The following is a 20,415-nucleotide window of genomic DNA, read 5'->3' on the forward strand; positions in this document are numbered from 1 at the left end:
AGGATGTGTTTTTTTGGTTACAAATTGAACATAATTAAAGCATAGTGATGAATCACAAAAACTATGTAATTATATATTGTGAAATATTTATTTCTAATTACAAATAAATGAAATGTCAACCACATTGCTACATTTTGCAACAGTATGCGTAAAAAAGTCGATGTCAGTGTGAAGGTTGAGATAGCTTCTTTCTCACCAGATCAGCATCTCTGTATGTGGGAGGACCCACCTGGAGACGGATAGAGAAGCGGTGTCTCGGTTCCTAAGACCATTGGAAATATGTGTTTTCCGATGGTCTTAGGCAATCCTTGTAAAAGGGTCGTTCGACCCCCAAAGGGGTCATGAACCACAGGTTGAGAACTGCTGATCTAACACATGGTGCTCGAATCTATCAGCCTGAACAGCAAACAGCTTGTGGGATTCTCCAGCTCCTACAGCCCTTACAAGCCAGAAGTCTGCCTGGTGATTTGGAGTTTATCAGACCCCGAAACCACGAGTCAGGAGAAGGTTTCAGTATGAAAAAAAAATATATTGGGTTGGGTGTGTTACCACTCATAGTGATCCTACAAGACAGTGTGGCGCTTCCTGTAGGGTTTCCAAGGTTGTCATCTTTGTAGAAGTTAAATTGACATCCCTTTCTCCCTTGGAGTGGCCTGTAGGTTTAAACTGCCAGCCTTTCCATCTGTAGCTGGTCTCTTAACCACTGCGCCACCAGGCCTCCTTAGAAGATGAGAAAGGAGATGTAAGTGGCAGCAACGGACTTCGGCAGAGAAGAGCCTTGGCTTCAAATCTTAGCTCGGCACTTATTAGCTGTGTGACCTTGGACAAGTCATTGAACCTTTCTGACTTTTAGTTTCCTGACACCTCTAAAATAGGGGAACAGAGCAGGTGACCCTATGTATCTCAGAGGATAACTGTGCTCCACAGGGTTTTCAGTGGCTGATTTTTTTTTAGAAGACCAGTAAGCCTTCCTTCCAAACAAACAAACTCACTGCCATCCAGTCGATTCTGACTCATAACCACCCTATAGGGCAGGGTAGAACTGCCCTTGTGAGTTTCTGAGCCTGTAACATTACCGGAGTAGAAAGCCATGTCTTTCTCTTGAGGAGCTGCCTGATGATTTTGAACTGCTAACCTTGCAGATTGCAGCCCAATGCATAACCAGTACACCACCAGGACCCCTAAGGCATCTCTGGGTGGACTCAAACCTTCAACCTTTCAGTTAACTGTTTGCATCACCCAGGATTTGACTCGGTTATTACTGGTTTAGCCATAGAGTTGTGGGTATTCAATGAGAACATCAATTTAGAGTAATGCTTGCCATGATGACCTATGAGCAGCTCAATGGCCTACCAGTTTATTGACCAAGGATCCAGACTCCATTAAGATGCTCTCAGTGTGAAACAGAAGATCCAACTAAATTTGGCTCACATAGTAATGACATCCATTATGACCTATAGCAAGAACCAGTAGCAGCTGATGGGGATCACAATAGAAAGTCCTGATTGGAGTCTGCAGGGGTGGGGTGGGGGGAATGTGGAACAAAACCATCTTTAAAAAAAAGACCCAACTTACTAGTCTGATAGAGACTGGTGGAACCTCCAAGATTCCCTTGCTTAAACGTCCTTCAAGCTTGAATTGAACTCATCTCCACAGCTCAGCTTTCAACCAAACAATAGACATGCCTGGAAGGTGAACCAGGGAGACTCATACTCCTTAGAACTGTCAACCATTTCAGACCCAAAGGGCAGCATTTGCCCAAGGTAACATTTCCTCAGAAGACAGAAAGGGACAGGGAAGAACAATTAAGGGGAAAGGGAAACACAAGGAGGAAGTGGGAAGGGTGCTGGTACGTTGTGCGGACAGCAATGAATGATTAATTTTCTCTGTCCACATTCACCCACCCCACCATACAAAGTTTTTTTGAAAAGGAGAGAGAGCGAGCGAAGAAACGACTCTGTGGCAAGAATCTCCCCTATCCTCACTTCTCGTATTTCATTGGCCAGAATGAACATTTATGCCCATTTAATAATCATGAATCAAGTTTAAAATCCAGACAAGTCTCTTCTTTCTCCATATTCTGCATCATTGTATTATTTCTAACACAAGTTTATAGGTGTGCCAACTGCCTGTCACCAAAGAGCAAGCAATCACAAGCTTAAATACCCTGGCTGGGCCCTGCAGATCTGGGCTGAGCTCACAGATGTGTCATTGGGTTAGCTAATAGATGAGGAGGCTTGGAGAAGCTTGTGGGAAAAGGCAGTTAAAGAACAATGGCTTTTTCACACGAACTTTTTGAAGCCTCCTCCTACACTAGACAGGAGCCCTGGTGGCATATTGGTTACTGATTGGCCTGTCATCTGCAAGGTCAGCAGCTGGAACGCACCAGCCACTCTGCAGGAGAAACATGGGGCTTTCTATTCCCATACAAAGAGCCATACACTCGCAAAACACGGAGGCACTTCTACTCTGTCTCATAGGGTCGCTATGGGTCAGCACCGACTCATTGGCAGTGAGCTTAGGGCAGGAGCATACACTAGGTTCAACTGAGTGGCTGTACTTCAAGCTATCATTCTGCAAGTCGACCACCTCTACATGTTACATCTGTCCTTCCTCCTCTTCCTTGGACCACCACTGCTATCTAAGACATGTTTTTTCATGTCTATGATAGAAGCTATGATAGTGCCCAAAGTCTAGGCTTGAAATGGGCAGTCTCCTACTTCTGCTCATATGCCACTGGCAAGTCCCACATCCAAGTCCAAAGTCAAGAGGCAGGGCTATCCATACACTCTGCCTGCCATGAAGTGACAAGGGGGCAATCATTCATTCCACCATAATAATGGGATGGTCGGAACAAAGAGCACATACAGAATGGATTCTCTGAATGCCATAGCATTTGTGCCTCAGCCATCAGCGCCTGCCCCATTGGGTCATTATGTTACAAGGTCATCTTGTGCTCCCACATCAAGGACGATTTGCAAATGAGCATGAGAGATTCGGTGTCAAATGAAGGCTTTGTCCAACGACTTGATGACTGCCCTTTTCAGACCCAACGATTGGAATTTTGTGGAAGAAAGTGCAGCAGGGTATTCAAAACGTTCACAGAAGTACCTCGGTACTTTTATCACGAATCTGCACCCTGGCTCCCGCTTACTTTCTCAACGAAAGTGCTTAGGTCCTGAGGGCAGGTGCCGCCAAAATCCTTTGAGGGACTGAAATTCATTGGCTGTACTTGGTAACTCTGACAGGAGAAAGCTGACCTGAATCTGAGAAACAGGGGGCGCAGGGGATGCGCGGGTCCTGATGGAGGCGGGTCCCAGCCAGAGGTGCTCGGCCCGCCCTCGCTGGCTTGCTGGCTGGGGTCCGCTGCTCCTGCCTAGGAGCACAGCGCTGGTTCCAGCGCCCCAGCCTCCCCTGAGTGCCCCACGGACCCAGGGCTGCTGGACAAGCGGAGCCCCAAGTGACCGCAAAGCAACGGGCAGCGGCCCCGCTGCAGCTGGGTCCCTCCTGAGGGGGCTCAGAAGGAGGAGCGGGAGACTGTGACCGCTGGAGGCCCCGCGCCAAGATGCAGCTGCTCTGGGGCTTCGCATTGCCTCTGCTGCTCCCCTGGGTGGCAGGGGCACTAGGGAACGCGGCCAGGTAAGTGGCCCCTTTTTGGGGTCCGGGTTCCTCCAGGCAGCCCTGCGCCCTTGTACTTGTTTGTCCCTGCGCCCACTGCCCCGGTTTCCGCAAGGCTGCAAGGCTCACAGCTCACTGGGGCTCTCCTCCCGCCCCCTTCCGGTGGGTCTTTGCACCCAGTGCCTTTGGCCACAGCTGTGCTCAACTTCACCGCAGCCAGCGGCCGGCTGGGGACCTGGGAGAAACCAGGTGCTGTGTGCGCAGACCCTTGGGTGGTGCGATCTTGGTGGTCTGCAAACGTGGACTGCAGGGGCAGGTGTGCTAGGGGGGGAGGGCTGGGAGAACCCCATCCTGGTGGGCTCCAGCTGGTGGTCCGCTGCCTGTGTGCTGTAGCAGAAGGGAAAGGTGGAGGGGAGTCTCCCGGCCCTGCTGCCCAGCTCCTCCACTTGCTGCTCCTCTACGGAGGGCTGAGAAGGAGAGCGCAGGTCCCCAGAAAGCGCCTCAAGCTTCTCCTTAGCAGCAATTCCATTTGGATTAGAATGCCGTGCCATTTCCTTGCTGGCCATCAACTTTTCGATGCCCTGAAACGGACTTCTCCAGAAACGTAGTTTCCAAGAAGGAGCCCTGGTGGCATCGTGGTGGCAAGCGGGCTAACAACGGAATGGCCAGCAGTTTGCAACCACCACCAGTTGCTCGCCTCTTAAGATGTACAGTTTGGGGTGGGTACCTTGTCCTATAGGGGCATGATGTGTCGGCATGGACTTGACGCCCATTGAGTTTTCATTTTGCAAAGCACCTGACTTAATAAGCACCCACTGATATAGTGCCCTGGGGGTTGGCACTGTTCTAAGCACTTTGGCATATTACCCCATCTGCAACCCCTAACAACGCTAAATGGAAGGGACTATGGGGGAGGGCGGGAGGCACAGCCCTTAAGTGCTGGAACCAACCAGGATCCAAGCAGTCTAGAGCAGAACAAGGTTCTGAACCAATACACTAGGGGACTGCTGGTGAAACGCCTGCCAGAGAAGGCTTCCCACTGCTGTGGCTGCTGTGGCCTGTGTGCTGTTCTGAGGTCGACGGTGAGTGTTTTACCACCTGGCATTGTGCATTTTTGGAGCCGACAAGGCAGAGTACTTGGTCAGGAAGGTAAGCACAAATAAGTCTGTGCTTACCTTGTTAGCCCTGTCAAACAAACAAACAAAAACCCAGACTCATTGCCGTTATGAGTGGAACTCTAGGACAGGGTAGAATGGCCCCTGTGGGTTTCCAAGGCTTTCACTCTTAATCTGGGAGTAGAAAGCCTCATTTTTCTCCCACTGAGTGGCTAACGGGTTCGAACTGCTGAACTTTCAGGAAGCCGTCAATCTGATAACCACTCTGCCACCAGACTTCTGTCCCCGTCAGGGACTGTAATTTTGAAAGGGAGTTTTGATTCTATAGGAAGTTGCTGTAGGGCTGAGAGAGAGAGAAATGCCGGCCATACCTAGAAGCAAAGTTTTTGATGTGGTAAAAACATGTGAAATCGTTCACTACTGATCACTAAGTAAGCACAAGTCATCTCATTCTTACCTTGCGCACGAGTAATCTGACACTGGGCTGGAACTTCTTTGTTGGGATGGGGGCTGTCCCGCGCACTAGAGGATGTTGAGCACACTTCCAGGTCTCTAACTCTGAGATGCCAGTAGCACCCACCCCTCAAGTTGTGACAACCCAAACTATCTATGGACATTGCCCCTTGTTCCTTGGGGATTTGGCAGGGTGGGCAAGATCACCTCCAGCTGAGAACCACTCTGCTAAAGGGTTTCTGGGGCAGAGCAGGATGAGGGCTTCCTGAAGGGGGTTAGGCTCTCTGTTTGACTTACAGGAAAATATCTTTCATCAGAGTCAGCCAAGGTATTAAGGGATTCTGAAGTTCAAACAGCGCAAACCTCAAACCAGGTTCTTAGAATGTATGGTTGCAAGTTTCAATTTCCTTTTCATGATAAAAACATGAGCAGATGCCGCTTGCTCCTAGGCACGGTTTCCTTGAACACCGATGGTTCTCGTATTGTTATCAAGCCCGCTGAAGACAGAACAAATTGCTATTTGGAGATGAGATTAATCCTTCTTCAGCCATCAGCAAACAGACCTCCAGGAGCTCCACTGTCAATGAAACGCCAAAGAAAGGAAAGAAAGAAAGAAAGAAAGAAAGAAAGAAAGAAAGAAAGAAAGAAAGAAAGAAAGAAAGAAAGAAAGAAAGAAAGAAAGAAAGAAAGAAAGAAAGAAAGAAAGAAAGAAAAGTCAGAAAAAGTTTCTGAATCAACCACAGAATATTGGACTAGAGAATCCAGATCAGGATTCTGCCTCTCTGCAGTTTTTGAGACGCGAACCCAGGGCTTCTCGGTGAGGGTCACAGGTTCCTGAGCTGATTGCTTAACTGCCCCAACCTGCTCCCAACTGGCAAGGGGTCTTCCCTTCAGAAACTGCCCAGCAACTATGTGTCATCGCTCCAGACTCCAAGCCCATTTATAGAGAAGGTGCGCACTGCTGAGCAGGGTATTTCCTGAGGTCATTTCCTGGGGGTTAACATGTATAATAAAAGCAGTGATGTCTCATGTAGGTACTGGAGCCCTCGGTGGCTCAGAGGGTTAAGCCCTTGGCTATTCACCAACGAAAGTCAATGGGGGTGTGTGTATGTGCAACCACCATTAACAATAAGTTTTGTGACCTAGACCCTTGATTGATGTGAACTCCATATTGATGTCTCGTGTGTCTCAAGTTCTGATATGCAGGTTTCTTAAGAATCCTTTTGCCTTGGGGGCACTTAAGAGAAATATGTTATTAAACACTGGTATTCTTGAAAGCCAAGATTGGAGTAACTCTCTACTTACAACATATTTCTGTTATACATTTTTTTGTTTTGTTTTTCTCTATTTGAATGCAAGGGGAATTTGAACTGCCAACTTTTCTATTAGCAGCCTAGCACTTAACCATTTAGCCACCAAGGACTTTGACCCAGTTCCCAGATAGACAGAACCTGAATCTACATTTTCATGAGCTCTTATGTATTATGGGTTCCTAGAAGAATCAGCTGATAGTCTTTTTTCTTTCCAAACCATTTAGGAGCTAATCCAAACATCATCCTACTTCATAGCTGAATCACATCAAGTAGCATTCTACAATTGCTACCAAAATCAGTTTCAAAACATTGTCTTCCTTCCTTGATGTCAACTCCTCCGTAACCTCCTCCTCCCCTAACATATGGCTCAGGAACTCTTAGTCTACTTGTTCTCTCTAGAGTTCAGTGGTTCTTAACATTCCTAATGCTGCAACCTTTTAATACAGTTCCTCATGTGGTGGTGACCCCCAATCATAAAATTATTTTTGTTGCTACTTCATCACTATCATTTTGCTACTGTTGTGAATTGGGTGACCCCTGTGAAAGGGGTCGCAACCCACAGGTTGAGAACCGCTGCTCTAGCTGTTCATCCATCCTGGGTTCCTTATACTGGAAAAAATATAGAAAAACACATAGCAGAGATTCAAGAAGGCTACCAACAATGATAAAACAAGAGAGATAAAACCCAATACGGGTGGTGGGGGGACACATAGAAAATTCTAAAAACCAGATCAAGCCCAAAATGTACCAGAGGGGATATCAAGTGACAGGATTTTAACTGTACAGTCAGGTTTATCATTTTGTTCTCCTATAGCCATCTCCCCAATACACTCTGTCTGGTCACCAGTTTATTCTCCTCCTTCAATTATGGTTAGAGGGAAATTGTGCAAATGTATTTTGGGCTTCTTCTGTCATCCACAGCCTTCTGCAAACCAAAATCTCACAAATTGAGCTCTGCTACTATTCCCTCCTTTGGATTTTGATTATATAATTTACAATCCTGGGTCACAGATGTTGGTGTGCTTCTTCCATGTGAAATAAATTGATGTCTTATTTGGATGGCTGCTTCTTTGGAAACAAGCCTTTAAGACCACAGACACTATTTTATCTGATAGCCAGGCACCATCTAATTTCTTCACCACACTTTGCTATAGCACCCATATTTTCTATGTTGCCTTCATGAAGGTGAGTGTCCAGCAGGGTCATCATGTAAGAACTAATTGTTCTTAGATTGTAACTAGGATTAAGTGTGAGTCCCAAATCCATTTCTGGATCTATATTTTTTTATCTTCCTCTGGCTCACCTGAGAAACATTCTTGTTGATTTAATATAAAAGCAAACATTTATGTAAATGTTTGCTTTTATATTGATCACATTTGATATGCCATTGACTCTAAGCTCACTATTATGCCTTAGGAAAGAAGAATTGCTGCCAAATAAACTAAATTATGGCTCCTTATCATTATTGAAATGAGCCCTGGTGTCACAGTGGTTATGTGTTGGGCTGCTAACCACAAGATCAGCAATTCCAAACCACCAGCAGCACCTTGGAAGTTCACCTGGGCAGTTTTAACCTCTCCTATAGGGTCACTATGAATTGGCATCAACTTAATGGCAGTGAGTTTAAAGTTTGGGGGAACCTTTATCAACAACCTTCCCTTCCTCTCCCACTCCTCCCCGCCCCCCCCCCCCGCCCGTATCCTGTCTTAGGTTTGCTTTGGAGGGAGCCCGAACAAAGACACTCCCCATCTCCAATCTTGACCCAATTCTAGAGCTTGGAAGACAAGAGAGGGAAAACAATAGAAAGTTCAAACTTTTGCCTGATGTTTGCTACTATCCCTGTTACGATGGGGGAAATTGGAAGTCACATCAGCATATACTAGTACAGGAAGTTAGATAAGCTGGGTCAAGTTTTGCTGGGCTCTTAAACCGCTACAAATCAGGTAAGGTGGTGGTAGTCTGGGGTAGCCCTGGGCTTTGTCCATGGACTGTGGGTAGAAACCTAGAATGGCATTTAACTGGTTATGCACAATGGATGTGCCATATTGGGCACAACAATGAAAACAAAGTAAAACTCCTTACTTCTGGACCTTATTATCCCTATTTATGCAATTATGCTTGGTAATCGGTAAACCAGTGTTTCCAATCAGTTAATTCCAGTTGGGCCCGCTGCTGAGAATTTGCTTTTCCAGCCCAGATAGACTGAATCAGAATCTATATTTTAACAAGATACTAGGGTGGAGGCGAAGAGTTGATTATTACAGGTTGGTATAGGGGTCGTGTTTGAATGTAGATTCTGGTTCAGTATATCTGGAGTGGAAAGGCAAAGGATCAGCAGGGCGGTCCAACCGGAATGAACTGGCTGGCTTTAAATGTATTTAAACATCACCAAGAGAGGTTTCAATTTCTCAATTTGTCTTGGAGAATATCCTGAGTTTCCTGGAACCTGACCATGAGCAAGCACACTTAGCATTCTGGCACCGTATATTTTTGCAGAAAATAAGGAATCCCATGAAGAAATACTACACCTCTTACACAGGCCCTGGGATGTTTTTTAATTAACCTCAGCTGTGGTGGAGACGGTGCTTTTCTGATGAATTTGATCAATGTCGACAGCAAGAGGTATAATGCATTAAAAGAACTCATGGCAAGTCAGTGGTTAGCTCGGACTCCCACATCTCAGCAGCCCCCTCTCCACAGAGACGTTGCTCACTACACAGGCATTTGCCTGCCCCAGGACTGGCTTCCTGGGTTTTCTATATGACCAGCGTTGTTCAGGAAGAGAGTTGGGAAAGAGAGCATCAGAGAGAGGTTGTGCCCACAACTGGAAAGACTTACCTGGACTTCCCAAGGTGGCAGAGAATGTTGATGGAATTGATTTGGTTCAAGACAAGGTCATCCTCCAGGTTATTTCCAGGTTCAGAAGTTCCTTCTGTCGCTATGAGTCACAATCGACATAGGGGGAGCTAACAACAAGTTTCTTCTTGTGAATGATGGCCTTGGGTTTATTTGGCTTTAAAGGGCTGAGTCTCTCCAGCTCAAGGCATAAACGTTCATTCATATCTTCCAGACATCTATGAAATAACACCAAGTGGTACTATTACTTAATCATGCCTGGTTTTACACATTAAAAAAGAAAGAAATGAAATGAATTTACTAAAGTAGAATTAAATGTGATTCATCCTGAAAGCTCTGTAAGGTGTGATTTGGAGTTGCTTGTTTGGGGGGTTTGTCTATATGGATTCACATATAAAGGAAAACAATGTGTACAAGATTTTGAAGAATCTTTAGCAAAATTTTCCTTGCATGTAATATTATGTTGTTCTATAAGTTACACATTCTGTAGAATTTGTGCCCTTTCTTTAGAAAGGGTCAAAAACGGAGCTCTTCCAGTCAGTTGGCCAACGATCTGTCTTCCAAAATTCTTGGCATAGTGCTTCCCGTGCTTCATCAGCTTGGTGAAACATTTCCATTGGTATTCCATCAATTCCTGGAGCCTTGGTTTTTCTTAATGCCTTCAGTGCTGCTTGGCTTTTTCCTTCAGTACCATGGGTTCTTGCTCTTGAAATGGTTCTTTTTGGTACAGCGACTCTCTGTATTCATTCCATTTTCTTTTGATGCTTCCTGAACCATTCATCAGCAGTTAGAGTTGTGCATTGACAGAAAGTTGCCAGAAATTCACATCAGATTCAGAAGAGATTGGAGAGCAAAGGGTATCATTGCTGATAACAGAAGGATCTTAACTGAAAACAGAAAATACGTTTACTTGTGTTTAATTGTGTGCATCCTAACAAACTATGGATAGCTTTGAGACAAATGGGAATTCTAGGACACCTGATTATGCCCGTGTGGAATCTTTACAAGGACCAAGAGGCAGTTGTTTGGACGAAACAAGGGAATAGTGCCTGGTTTAAAATCAGAAGGGAGGGTATTAGGGTTGTGTCCTCTCACCATACTTTATCAATATGCTTAGAAAATCACCAGTGAAGCAGTATTATAGGAAGAAGAATTTAGCATCAGGATTGGAGGAAGGCTTATTAGCAACCTGTGATATGCAGATGACACAACCTTCCTTGCTGAAAGTGAGGAGGCCTTGAAGCACTTGCTGATACTGATCAAGGATTGCAGCCTTCAGTGTGGATCACAGCTCAAGTGGACCAATAGACAACACCAGGATACACAAAGAAAATATCAGCGTCATCAGGATTTCCCCTGCTTGTATCTACCACCGATGTTCATGGAAGCAGCAAGCAAACGATCAAAGGGTGAATTGCATCTCCTAAATCTGCTGCACTAGACCTCTTGAAAGTGTTGAAGAGCAAGTACATTACTTTGAAGGTTTAGGTGCTCCTGATCCAAGCGATGGTCTTTTCAATGGCCTCATCTTCATGTGAAAGTTGGACATTGAATCAGGAACACTAGAGAAGAATGAATTTGAACGATGGTGCTGGTAAAGGCTGTTCAAAGTCCCGTGGACTACCCCCAAAATAAACAGATCTGTCTTGGAAGAAGTACAACCAGAATGCTCCTTAGAAGCCAGGATGGTGTGATTTTGTCCGGTGCTTTGAACATGTTATCAGGAGAGACTGGTCCGTGGAAAAGGACATCGTATTTGATAAAGTGAAGGGGCATGAACAATGGTCTCTAACATAAGAGCAATTAATTGTGAGCATGTTGCAGGACTGAGTGGCGTTTCATTCTGTTTTACAGAGGGTCGGTATGAGTTAGAACTGACTCAAGGGCACCTAACAAGAACTAGATTTTTTAGATTGTGCAATGAAATGGTTCTTAAAATACTGTGTTGCTCCATTGTTGGTGACTTCTGCATCAGACCATTTCCTATGCACTATAAACATTTACTTCTTGTCTGCCTCTCAGTGCATGGCAGCTTGGAGAGATGAGACTGGAGACTACGCCTCCACCCAACACTGGATGCCACCTGGCTCTAGGTTGCAGACTCATCATTATTCCGTAGGCTGATGGGAATGTAGCGCACCATGGGAAGTTCTGTGAGCCAGGCCTACATATGTCGTGTCCCTCCCACCCACATTCCAATAATCAAAACTAGTCATGTGGCCTCACCTCACTTGCAAGCTTGCTGTTAGGTGGGGTGTATGTAGCTTCCTACCCAGAAGACAGAGAATGGGGGTAGACGCCTTGTTCCATATTGCTTAATCACAGTCTATGCAGTTGTGGATACCTAGCCATTTGTGCCTTATAATAATGCAATTTCATGTAGTGTAACCTAATCATTCCTCTCCCTTTTCTGGGATACTTACAATAAGGTCCCCAAATAACAAATGTTTGCATTCATGATGGGAAATGAGTAAGTGGACATGGACATGGAGCAAAGAGCAAGTAGAAGGAGAGGGTACTGGGAAAGTATTCTAAATCAGTTGGACCATCACAAGAACTGTGAGGAAACTAAAAGAGTTTTTGTTTTGTTTTGTTGAACAGTTTGAAATAGATCTTATAAAATAATGTGGCCTTCTTTTATAATCAATATCATGCTTGCCTGGACTGGATTCTTTTCTTCCCCCTAATATTCGTTCAACTTTAACATACATATTTTAATCATTGTTTTTCTCTTTACCCATAAATTTTAAAGAGCTGCATATGTGCATTTTCCTAAAAACATTTTTAAAAACTGGCAAAATGCAAGCAGCAGGGCTGGCTTCTTGGTGTAATAAATCAATTTCCTCTGGCATCCACCAATCAGCACAGATTGATTACCAATCCTATCCATGGGTGCCTCTCCCCCCCCCCCCGCCTCTTTTAAACTATTTTTCCATGTTCATTACCAGATGGATAATTTTATGATTAAACCAGTCAGAGCCCAAACTAGTGGACTGCAAGGACCCACTCCCACTAATTAGAAGGCGCATTGCTCATTTACAGGCCCAAGTGGTTCTCTGGTGGTTTTTTTCTGCAACTCTTTTTTCAAGCTGTCTGCTCTCCTTTAGGGAATATGAAAGGGCTTCGACATGTTCTTGGGAAAATAGGATTAAAAGATCATGGAAATGCTCCACTGAATTTTCTTTACAAAAAAACTTTAACATTGAAATTCACGTTTTTAAAAATCATTTCATTGCAAGGTCTTACAGATATCATAACATTCCATAGTTCAATCACATCAAGCAGTGCTGTAAAATTGCTACAATCAGTTTCAAAACTTTTTTTTCCTCTTGAACTCCTTGATGTCAGCTCCCCTTTATCCCCTTCATCCCTCACCCTACCCCCTAGGAACCTGCATTCCTTTCTTTCTATAATAGTTTGTGTGTGTGCCATATTTTATACAATCCAATATATACATTCACATACAATTCTGTTGTTTGATCCCAATCATCAATGCTAATCCAATGAACTTTTTGAAGTGTGCGTGCATGTGTGTGTGTTAAACCCACTGCAGTTGAGTAGATTACAATGCATAGTTACCTTTAGGACAGAATAGAGCGACCTGGGTTTTCTAGGCTGTAATTTGTAATAGATCAGACAGTCTTATCTCTCTTCTGTGGGGTGATGGGGTTCAATCATTGGCTTTTCAGCCAGTCTTTCAATGCATCGCGAGGGCACTCTAGATAGTTCGCTAGTACACACACATACAAGAGGGGGTGGCAAGAAGTTCATGGTAAAAAAAGAATTAATAGAAGGTCCTCAATAGAATCGGAGGAAAAAATGTGCAACAGGATTCAAAAGCATTAAAGAGACCAGTCTCACTGGTCAGGATGGAGACCGGTGGGGCTATCAAGGTCAAGGCTCACGACCTTCAGTTGTGAAATGGAACTCACCTCTGTGGTAGAATAAATTACCATTGAAGATCAAAAGGGCAGCATTTATTCAAGGACAACATTCAGAGGGTTGGGGAAGAAGGAAGAATGGGAGCAGGAGACACAGGGAGGAGGTGGGACAAGTGACGGTGCATTGAGGGCATTGGGATGGATGAGCTGAGTCAGCATGTGTGTGTGTGTGTGTGTGTGTGGGCGGGGGGGTGGTGGTGGTTGTTGAATATACAACTGGGATCTTCTCTGGAAATTTTCACCTAAGTCACGATAGAAGATGGATTAAAAAGTGGATTTAAAAGATAATGACATATCCCCGTGTATGTTTTTAAACTCCCATTTGTGTATGTATTACAACTGCTAAATATATGTGTACATGTATTACAACTGCTAGATATATGTGTGTATTACAGTTGCTAAATATATGTGTATATATATCTCAACTGCTGGTGTGTGTGTGTTACAAACTCATTGCCACTGAGGATATGCCGACTCACAGCAACCCGATGGGACAGAGTAGAACGGCCCCCACAGGGTGTCTAGGCTACAATCTTTACATGAGCTGAGGGCCACATCTTTTTTCTCTTGGAGCTGCTAGTGAATTCCAGCCACAAACCTGGATGGTAACAGCCCAGTGCTGTAACCTTTGGGCCACCAGGGCTCCATTAGTTCTGAAGCTAAATTTGCTGCCATGAAGGCAGGCAATTCTGACTCACAGTGGCACTAGAGGACAGACGGGTCCTCATAGATCATTCTGCAGAGTAGCTGCTGGTTTTGAACTTTCCACCTTGAGGTTGGCAACCTAACACACTGCCCACTACGCCACCAAGGCTCCTGAGAGAGACATCTGAAAATGAACACAAGGCTACATTAGCTGACAAACTTCTGATAACTGCCACTAGAGCTGGAATACCAAGATGCATATGTGGTCAGAGAGGGAACTCTTTACAGTGAATCTGAAAGCTTCCTTCATTAACAAGGTCTTGATGGCACAAGTGTTAGTCATTAAGATTTGGAGAGTTTCACAACTGCTAAAAATGATGACTGGGGAGAAATGAATACACCTCAGATTTCTCTATTTCACCTTTTAGCCTGAAGGCTTCCATGTGCAAGCAATAAAGCTCGATGAAAAGTGGATTCTCTGGGGAGTTGTGGTAATGTGCAAACAGTATATGAATTTCATCTTCTGGTAACTTCCTTCTGTTAGCCCCAAGCAGTAGTCTTCTCAAATAATTCACTCGAACCAACATTTGAAATGGATTTGCCAACTATACAATGAAACCCTGGGTTCTTTCAACAAAGTTTCTAATTAGGCATGTGTGTGTGTATACATACAGATAGATAGATAGATAGATAGATAGATAGATAGATAGATAGATAGATAGATAGATAGATAGATAGATATAGTATTTCAACAAATTTCATTTTTGTGAGTTTTCTCATCAATGGAGTTTTCTATGGAGACTTTTGTTGTGTTACAAAATCTTTGATATTCACAACTATTTAAAGATCTTCAGTGGGTCTCCAGAAGGAGTGTTGGTGGTGTTTTGGGTTAAGTACTGGGCTGCTACCCTTTTAAGTTTGGATGTTCAAACCCAGCAGCCTCTCAGAAGGGGAAAACTAAAGCTGTCTGCTTCCATAAACATTTACAGTCTCAGCAAGCCAATCAGGGTGCAGTATAGTACCAATAAAACATACAACTTTCCTCTAGTTTTTAATGCTTCCCCCACCCCCGCCCACTATCATGACCCCAATTCTACCTTACAAATCCGGCTAGACCAGAGCATGTACACAGGTACAGGTAAGAGGTGGAAACACAGGGAATCCAGGACAGATAAATCCCTCAGGACCAAAAATGAGAGTAGTGATACCAGGAGGTTAAGGGGAAGGTGGGGGAGGGGGAAGAAAAGGGGAACCAATCACAATGTTCTACATATAACCCCCTCCCAGGGGGACGGACAACAGAAAAGTGGATCAAGAGAGACATTGGTCAGTGTAAGACGTGAAAAAATAATAACAAATTATCAAGGGATACTGGGGGAGGGAGAAAAATGAGCTCATACCAAGTGCTCAAGTAGAAAGAAAATGCTTTGAAAATGATGATGGCAACAAATGTACAAAAATGCTTGACACAATGGATGGATGGATGGCTTGTGATAAGAGCTATAAGAGCCCCCAATAAAATGATTTAAAAAAATATTTACAGTCTCAGAAACTCTAGCATCACTATGTGTCACAATCTAGTGGATAAAAGTGGGTTTGGATTTTTCAGTGGTAGGTCTCCAGAGCCATCCGGATGGACAAAATATTTCCCGTGAACTCAGGCCTTTTCTATATCAACAACAAAACAAAGCATCAAGCCACTGCCGTCAAGTCATTCCAATCCATAGTGGCTCCACAAGACAGAGTAGAATTGCCTCTTTGGGTTTCTGAGGCTATACATCTTTTTGGGAGCAAACAGCCTCATCTTTCTCCCAAGGAGCAGCTGGTGGGTTCGAACTGCAGACCTCACAGTTAGCAGCCCATACATAACCCACCAGGGCCTATTCCTTTTCCTTAAATTATCTGCTTATTTCCCTACTCTTCCCTCACCCATTCCTTCTGTGGCCACTCCCACTCCCCTGACTCAAATACACAGCATTCCCCGTGCTCTAGGCTATATGACACCCACTCCCCACAGTGATTCCATTCTTAAATAGATGATTTACTCTGCCCCTGGCTGCCTTCTTCACTTCTCTTGGGTTCATTTCCATGTTGCCAGAACGCAGATCTAGGTAGAAGAGGTTTTGCAGGGTAAAGGAGAGTTACATAGAAATGGTTAATCGCTATCAAAAGATATAGTGTCTGGGGTCTTAAAGGCTTGAAGGTAAACAAGTGGCCATCTAGCTCAGAAGCATCAAAGCCCACATGGAAGAAGCACACCAACCCGTGTGATCACTAGGTATCGAGGAGATCAGTTATCAGGCATCAAAGAACAAAAAATCATATCATTGTGTGCTCACCCCCATGATACGATCACTGAAGACAGATTTGTGCATAAGTAAATGTGGCGAAGAAAGCTGATGGTGCCTGGCTATCAAAAGTTATAGCATCTGGGGTCTTAAATGCTTGAAGGTAAACAAGCAGCCATCTAGCTCAGAAGCAATAAAGCCCACATGGAAGAAGCATACCAGCCTGTGCGATCACAAGGTGTCGAAGGGATCGGGTATCAGGCATCATCAGAACAAAAAATCTTACCATAGTGAATGAGGGGGTGCGTGCAGAGTGGAGACCCAAAGCCCATTTGTAGGCCACTGGATATCCCCTTACAGAAGGATCTTGGGAAGGAGACAAGTCAATCAGGGTGCAATGTAGCAACAATGAAAAATGCAACTTTCCTGTAGTTCCTAAATGCTCCCCCACCCCCACCCCACTATCATGATCCCAATTCTATCTTGGAAGTCTGGCTAGACCAGAGGATGTACACTGGTACAGATAGGAACTGGAAACACAGGGAATCCAGGGCGGATGATCCCTTCAGGACCAGTGGTGTGAGTGGTGATACTGGGAGGGTAGATAGAGGGTGGGTTTGAAATGGGGAACCATTTACAAGGATCTACATGTGACCTCCTCCCTGGGGGACAGACAACAGAAAAGTGGTTGAAGGGAGACGTCGGATAGGGCAAGATATGACAAAATAACAGTTTATAAATTATCAAGGGTTCATGCGGGAGGGGGAGCGGGAATGGAGGGGGGGAATGAGGAGCTGATGTCAGGGGCATAAGTGGAAATCAAATATTTTAAGAATGATGAGGGCAATGAATGCACAAATGTGCTTTACACAATTGATGTATGTATGGATTGTGATAAGAGTTGTATGAGCCCCTAATACAATGATTTTAAAACAATGGTTAATTGCCTGGCTACTGGCTGAAAGGTTGGTGATTCGAAACCACCTAAAGGGCAACTTTGAATACAATCTGCTTCAGAAAGATCACTCTGAGCGCATGGAGTCGCCATGCACTGGAATCAAGTGCCATGGTACCAAGCAACCAGGAACACAATGGATGAATCTTGAAAACATGGTATGATAGTTAAGGTTTATTGTGCCAACCTGGCCAATGAATACCTATGGGATTAATTGAAGGGCAGAGAGATAAATGGCTCAGTGAGCCTCGTCTTTCTTGTCTCTTGCTCTCTGTTGGTTGCACCAGTGTGCAGCTGCCTTAGCTAGTTCCCTGCTTTAGCTTTCAAGGCTCACTTCCTGCGAGACATCCCTGAGAAGAAGCCTCATGGACCTACCCCGATGCAGCCCTGGGTGCTGGAGCAGCCGTGTACAGACCCCTGCCAGCGCTGAGATGCTTACATGTTTGCTGATTCGGCTTTCTTCCTGCAGTCGGCATCATTGCATGCATTTTATGAGATAGAGGAGGACTTTATAGATGGGTGTATAAGACATATGGACTAATGTCAGATTTATGAGCTTGGACAGCACTGGGTTGGAATGCTGTCTTAATGTACACTTACCCTTTATATAAAACTCTCATAAAATATGAGTGTCTATGAATTTTGTTTCTCTAGTCTACCAGACGAACATCCATGGTGATAAGTTTTAAAAGCCAGGAATATATTGTGTAGTTCCATTTATATGAAGCATCCGGAGCAATCAAGTCCACAGCGAGTGGCCGCTTGTGGGTATGGAGTTTCTTAAGGGGGAGGGGGGTCATGGACATGTTCTGGAATGAGTGGTGATAGTTGCACAACATATTGAATAGACACGTACATCCACTGGCATTGTTATATGAATGAAAATTATGTGTCCCTGTTTGCAATGCTACAGTACAAAATACTATCAGGCGCTTGAACTCACACGTGTCCCTCTCTGTACTTTGTGTCTGGTGGCTTCTTGCTGGGGAATGGTTAATTCCGAGCAGCCCAGGCTGAGATGGAAGCATCACTTGCAGGTGTGCCCAGCATTAGTGCGCAGTTCCAACTCGCTCCAAGAGCACTGCAATGCCCCTCCCCGTGCTGCCCCATGCTGTAATAGGTTGTGACCTCACGAGAGCAGAGACCATGTCTGCGTCATCACTGTGAACTCTGTGTGCCTGAGACCAAACAAACTAAGCAAGCCCACTGCCACTGAGTTGAATCTGACACATCGCAGACCTTTATAGGATTTCGGAGACTGTAAAAGCCATTTTCATGGGAGCAGATACCGTCTCTTTCTCCTGAGGAGTGGCTCGTGGGTGTGAACTGCTGTCCCTGTATTTAGCCAACCAACGCTTAAGCAGCGGTGCCACCAGGGCTCCTTTGTGCCTAAGACAAGTGCTTTGAGAATTGAAAATTCTAAATCTGTGGTTCTCAATGGTAACCTGGAGTGGAAGGGTTGGGGGGTGGGGTAGAGAATTGTGCCTCCTAAGGCTAGGGGCCCTTTGACAATATCCGGAGACTGTTTGGTTTGTCACTACTTGGCTGGGATGGATGCTCCTCATGGGTAAAGACCAGGGATGGTACTCAATAATCTTTAATGCACAGGACAGCCCACCCCACACAGTGCTCCGTAGCATCAAGGCTAAGAACCCCTGCTCTAAATGATGGAATGGATAACTGAGGAACACCCCCCCCCAGATAATGCCATTAAGGGTGAAAGAAAAATAGCCCTTCTGAGAAAAGTAAATAATGGAATCATCCTTGGCTTTGGTGCTTTCATAAATGAAATGTCCCAGACCAATCCTCGTGGCTTTGAACTCAATGACCATGCTTGTGGGAGAGGCCGACCAGGAGGGAAAGTTGCAAGGCCTATAACTCCTGACCTTGACTAAGGTATGATTAACTTGCATACGGTTCAAGCCTGCAGCCTAAAGCATGTGGTGCAAACAAAGGACATTCTTTTTCCATTAACACAGCCCAGCAAATATTGGTGTCTTTCATTTGCCTGAAGAAATAGCCACAGCCCTCCACAAAATCTACAACAGTGCTAGACTTTTCTCTGAGCCTGATAGTATCCCCCGTCCAACGCCAGGAGAGAGTTCTAAACTCAGGTCCTTTTCCATGTTGGAGTACTTGGGAGAGAGGAGTTTACATTTTTAAATGGCTGAAGAAAAACACCGAAGAAGATTTTTTGATGTGTGAAAGGTACCTGGAATTCACCTTGGCACACAGCCAAGTCCACCATTTACATAGCTATTGCCTGAGGATGCAGAGCCAAGTAGTGATGACAGACCCTGTGTGACCCCCAAAGCTCACAACCTTTAGCATCTGGTCCACATCTGCACCGCTGTTCAAGAGTTGAATCAATTGGGTTTCCAGAAGCCTGTGTGGAATGAGAAGGAGCCCTGGGCTGGGGTCCCTAGCATGTAGATCTGCTGGGGCTGAAACTCCCCACTCTTGCGCTTGGGTTTCTTGACCTGTAACAGGAGAGAGCTCTTCAAAGGGATCCCTGGGGCCCTTCTAGCTCTGACCAGCCTTGACTGCATGGCGATTCCCATTTGTTCCATGGCTCTCTAGTGGACAATGGAGTGGGAGGCAGAGCTCTGGTCTGGGATAAAGCCACACAGCCAGACAGTAGTGTTAGCACACTTGCCATTGGCTAGCTACCATGTGTATGTGGCACAGGTCTGAAAATGGTCGTTCTGGAAGGCTTTGGGCAGTGTACATTGGGGGCCACTTTCATGTGCCCTCATTTTCTAGAGGAAGTGTTGGTGGTTGTCGTCACGTAGGCACTGACTGTGGGCAGCCTTTCTCCATACACCAGAATGAAATGGCCCTTGGCTTGGTCTGCTGGGCTCCAGCCCTCTCACGGAAGGACTGCCTTGTTTTCAATGACCTGCCCCTTGGCCAGCCACGAGGCGCTCTGCTAACAATTGGTCTTTGCTGATGATGGGTCCAAAGTAATCAAGCAGAAGTCTCAGGAGCCAGCCTCACTTCTAAATGGGCCTTCTGGTTGTAATTTTCGCTAAGACTGACTTTTAATCTAAAACCCCAAATAACATTCATTGTTACTGAGTCAATTCCAACTCATAGCGACCTTGTGAGACAGAGTAAACTGCCCCTGTGGGGTTTCTGAGACTAAATCCTGACAGAAGTAGAAAGCCTCATCTTTCTCCCTTGGAGTGGCTGGTAGTTTCAAACTGCTGATCTTGCAGTTAGCAGCGCAAT

General features: G+C 45.1%; 1 protein-coding gene across 1 annotated transcript in view; it reads left to right on the plus strand.

The window, feature by feature from the left end:
* The first annotated feature begins 3,565 nt into the window (after positions 1-3,565).
* Positions 3,566-20,415, plus strand: part of EGFL6 (EGF like domain multiple 6) — a 74,058-nt gene continuing 57,208 nt past the window's right edge. Inside the window, exon 1 of the mRNA XM_075538286.1 lies at positions 3,566-3,639. Within this exon, the coding sequence (XP_075394401.1) occupies positions 3,566-3,639 (74 nt within the window). The remainder of the gene's footprint in view (positions 3,640-20,415) is intronic.

This window comes from Tenrec ecaudatus, chromosome X (genome assembly GCF_050624435.1).
Source record: "Tenrec ecaudatus isolate mTenEca1 chromosome X, mTenEca1.hap1, whole genome shotgun sequence".
NCBI classification, from domain to species: domain Eukaryota; kingdom Metazoa; phylum Chordata; class Mammalia; order Afrosoricida; family Tenrecidae; genus Tenrec; species Tenrec ecaudatus.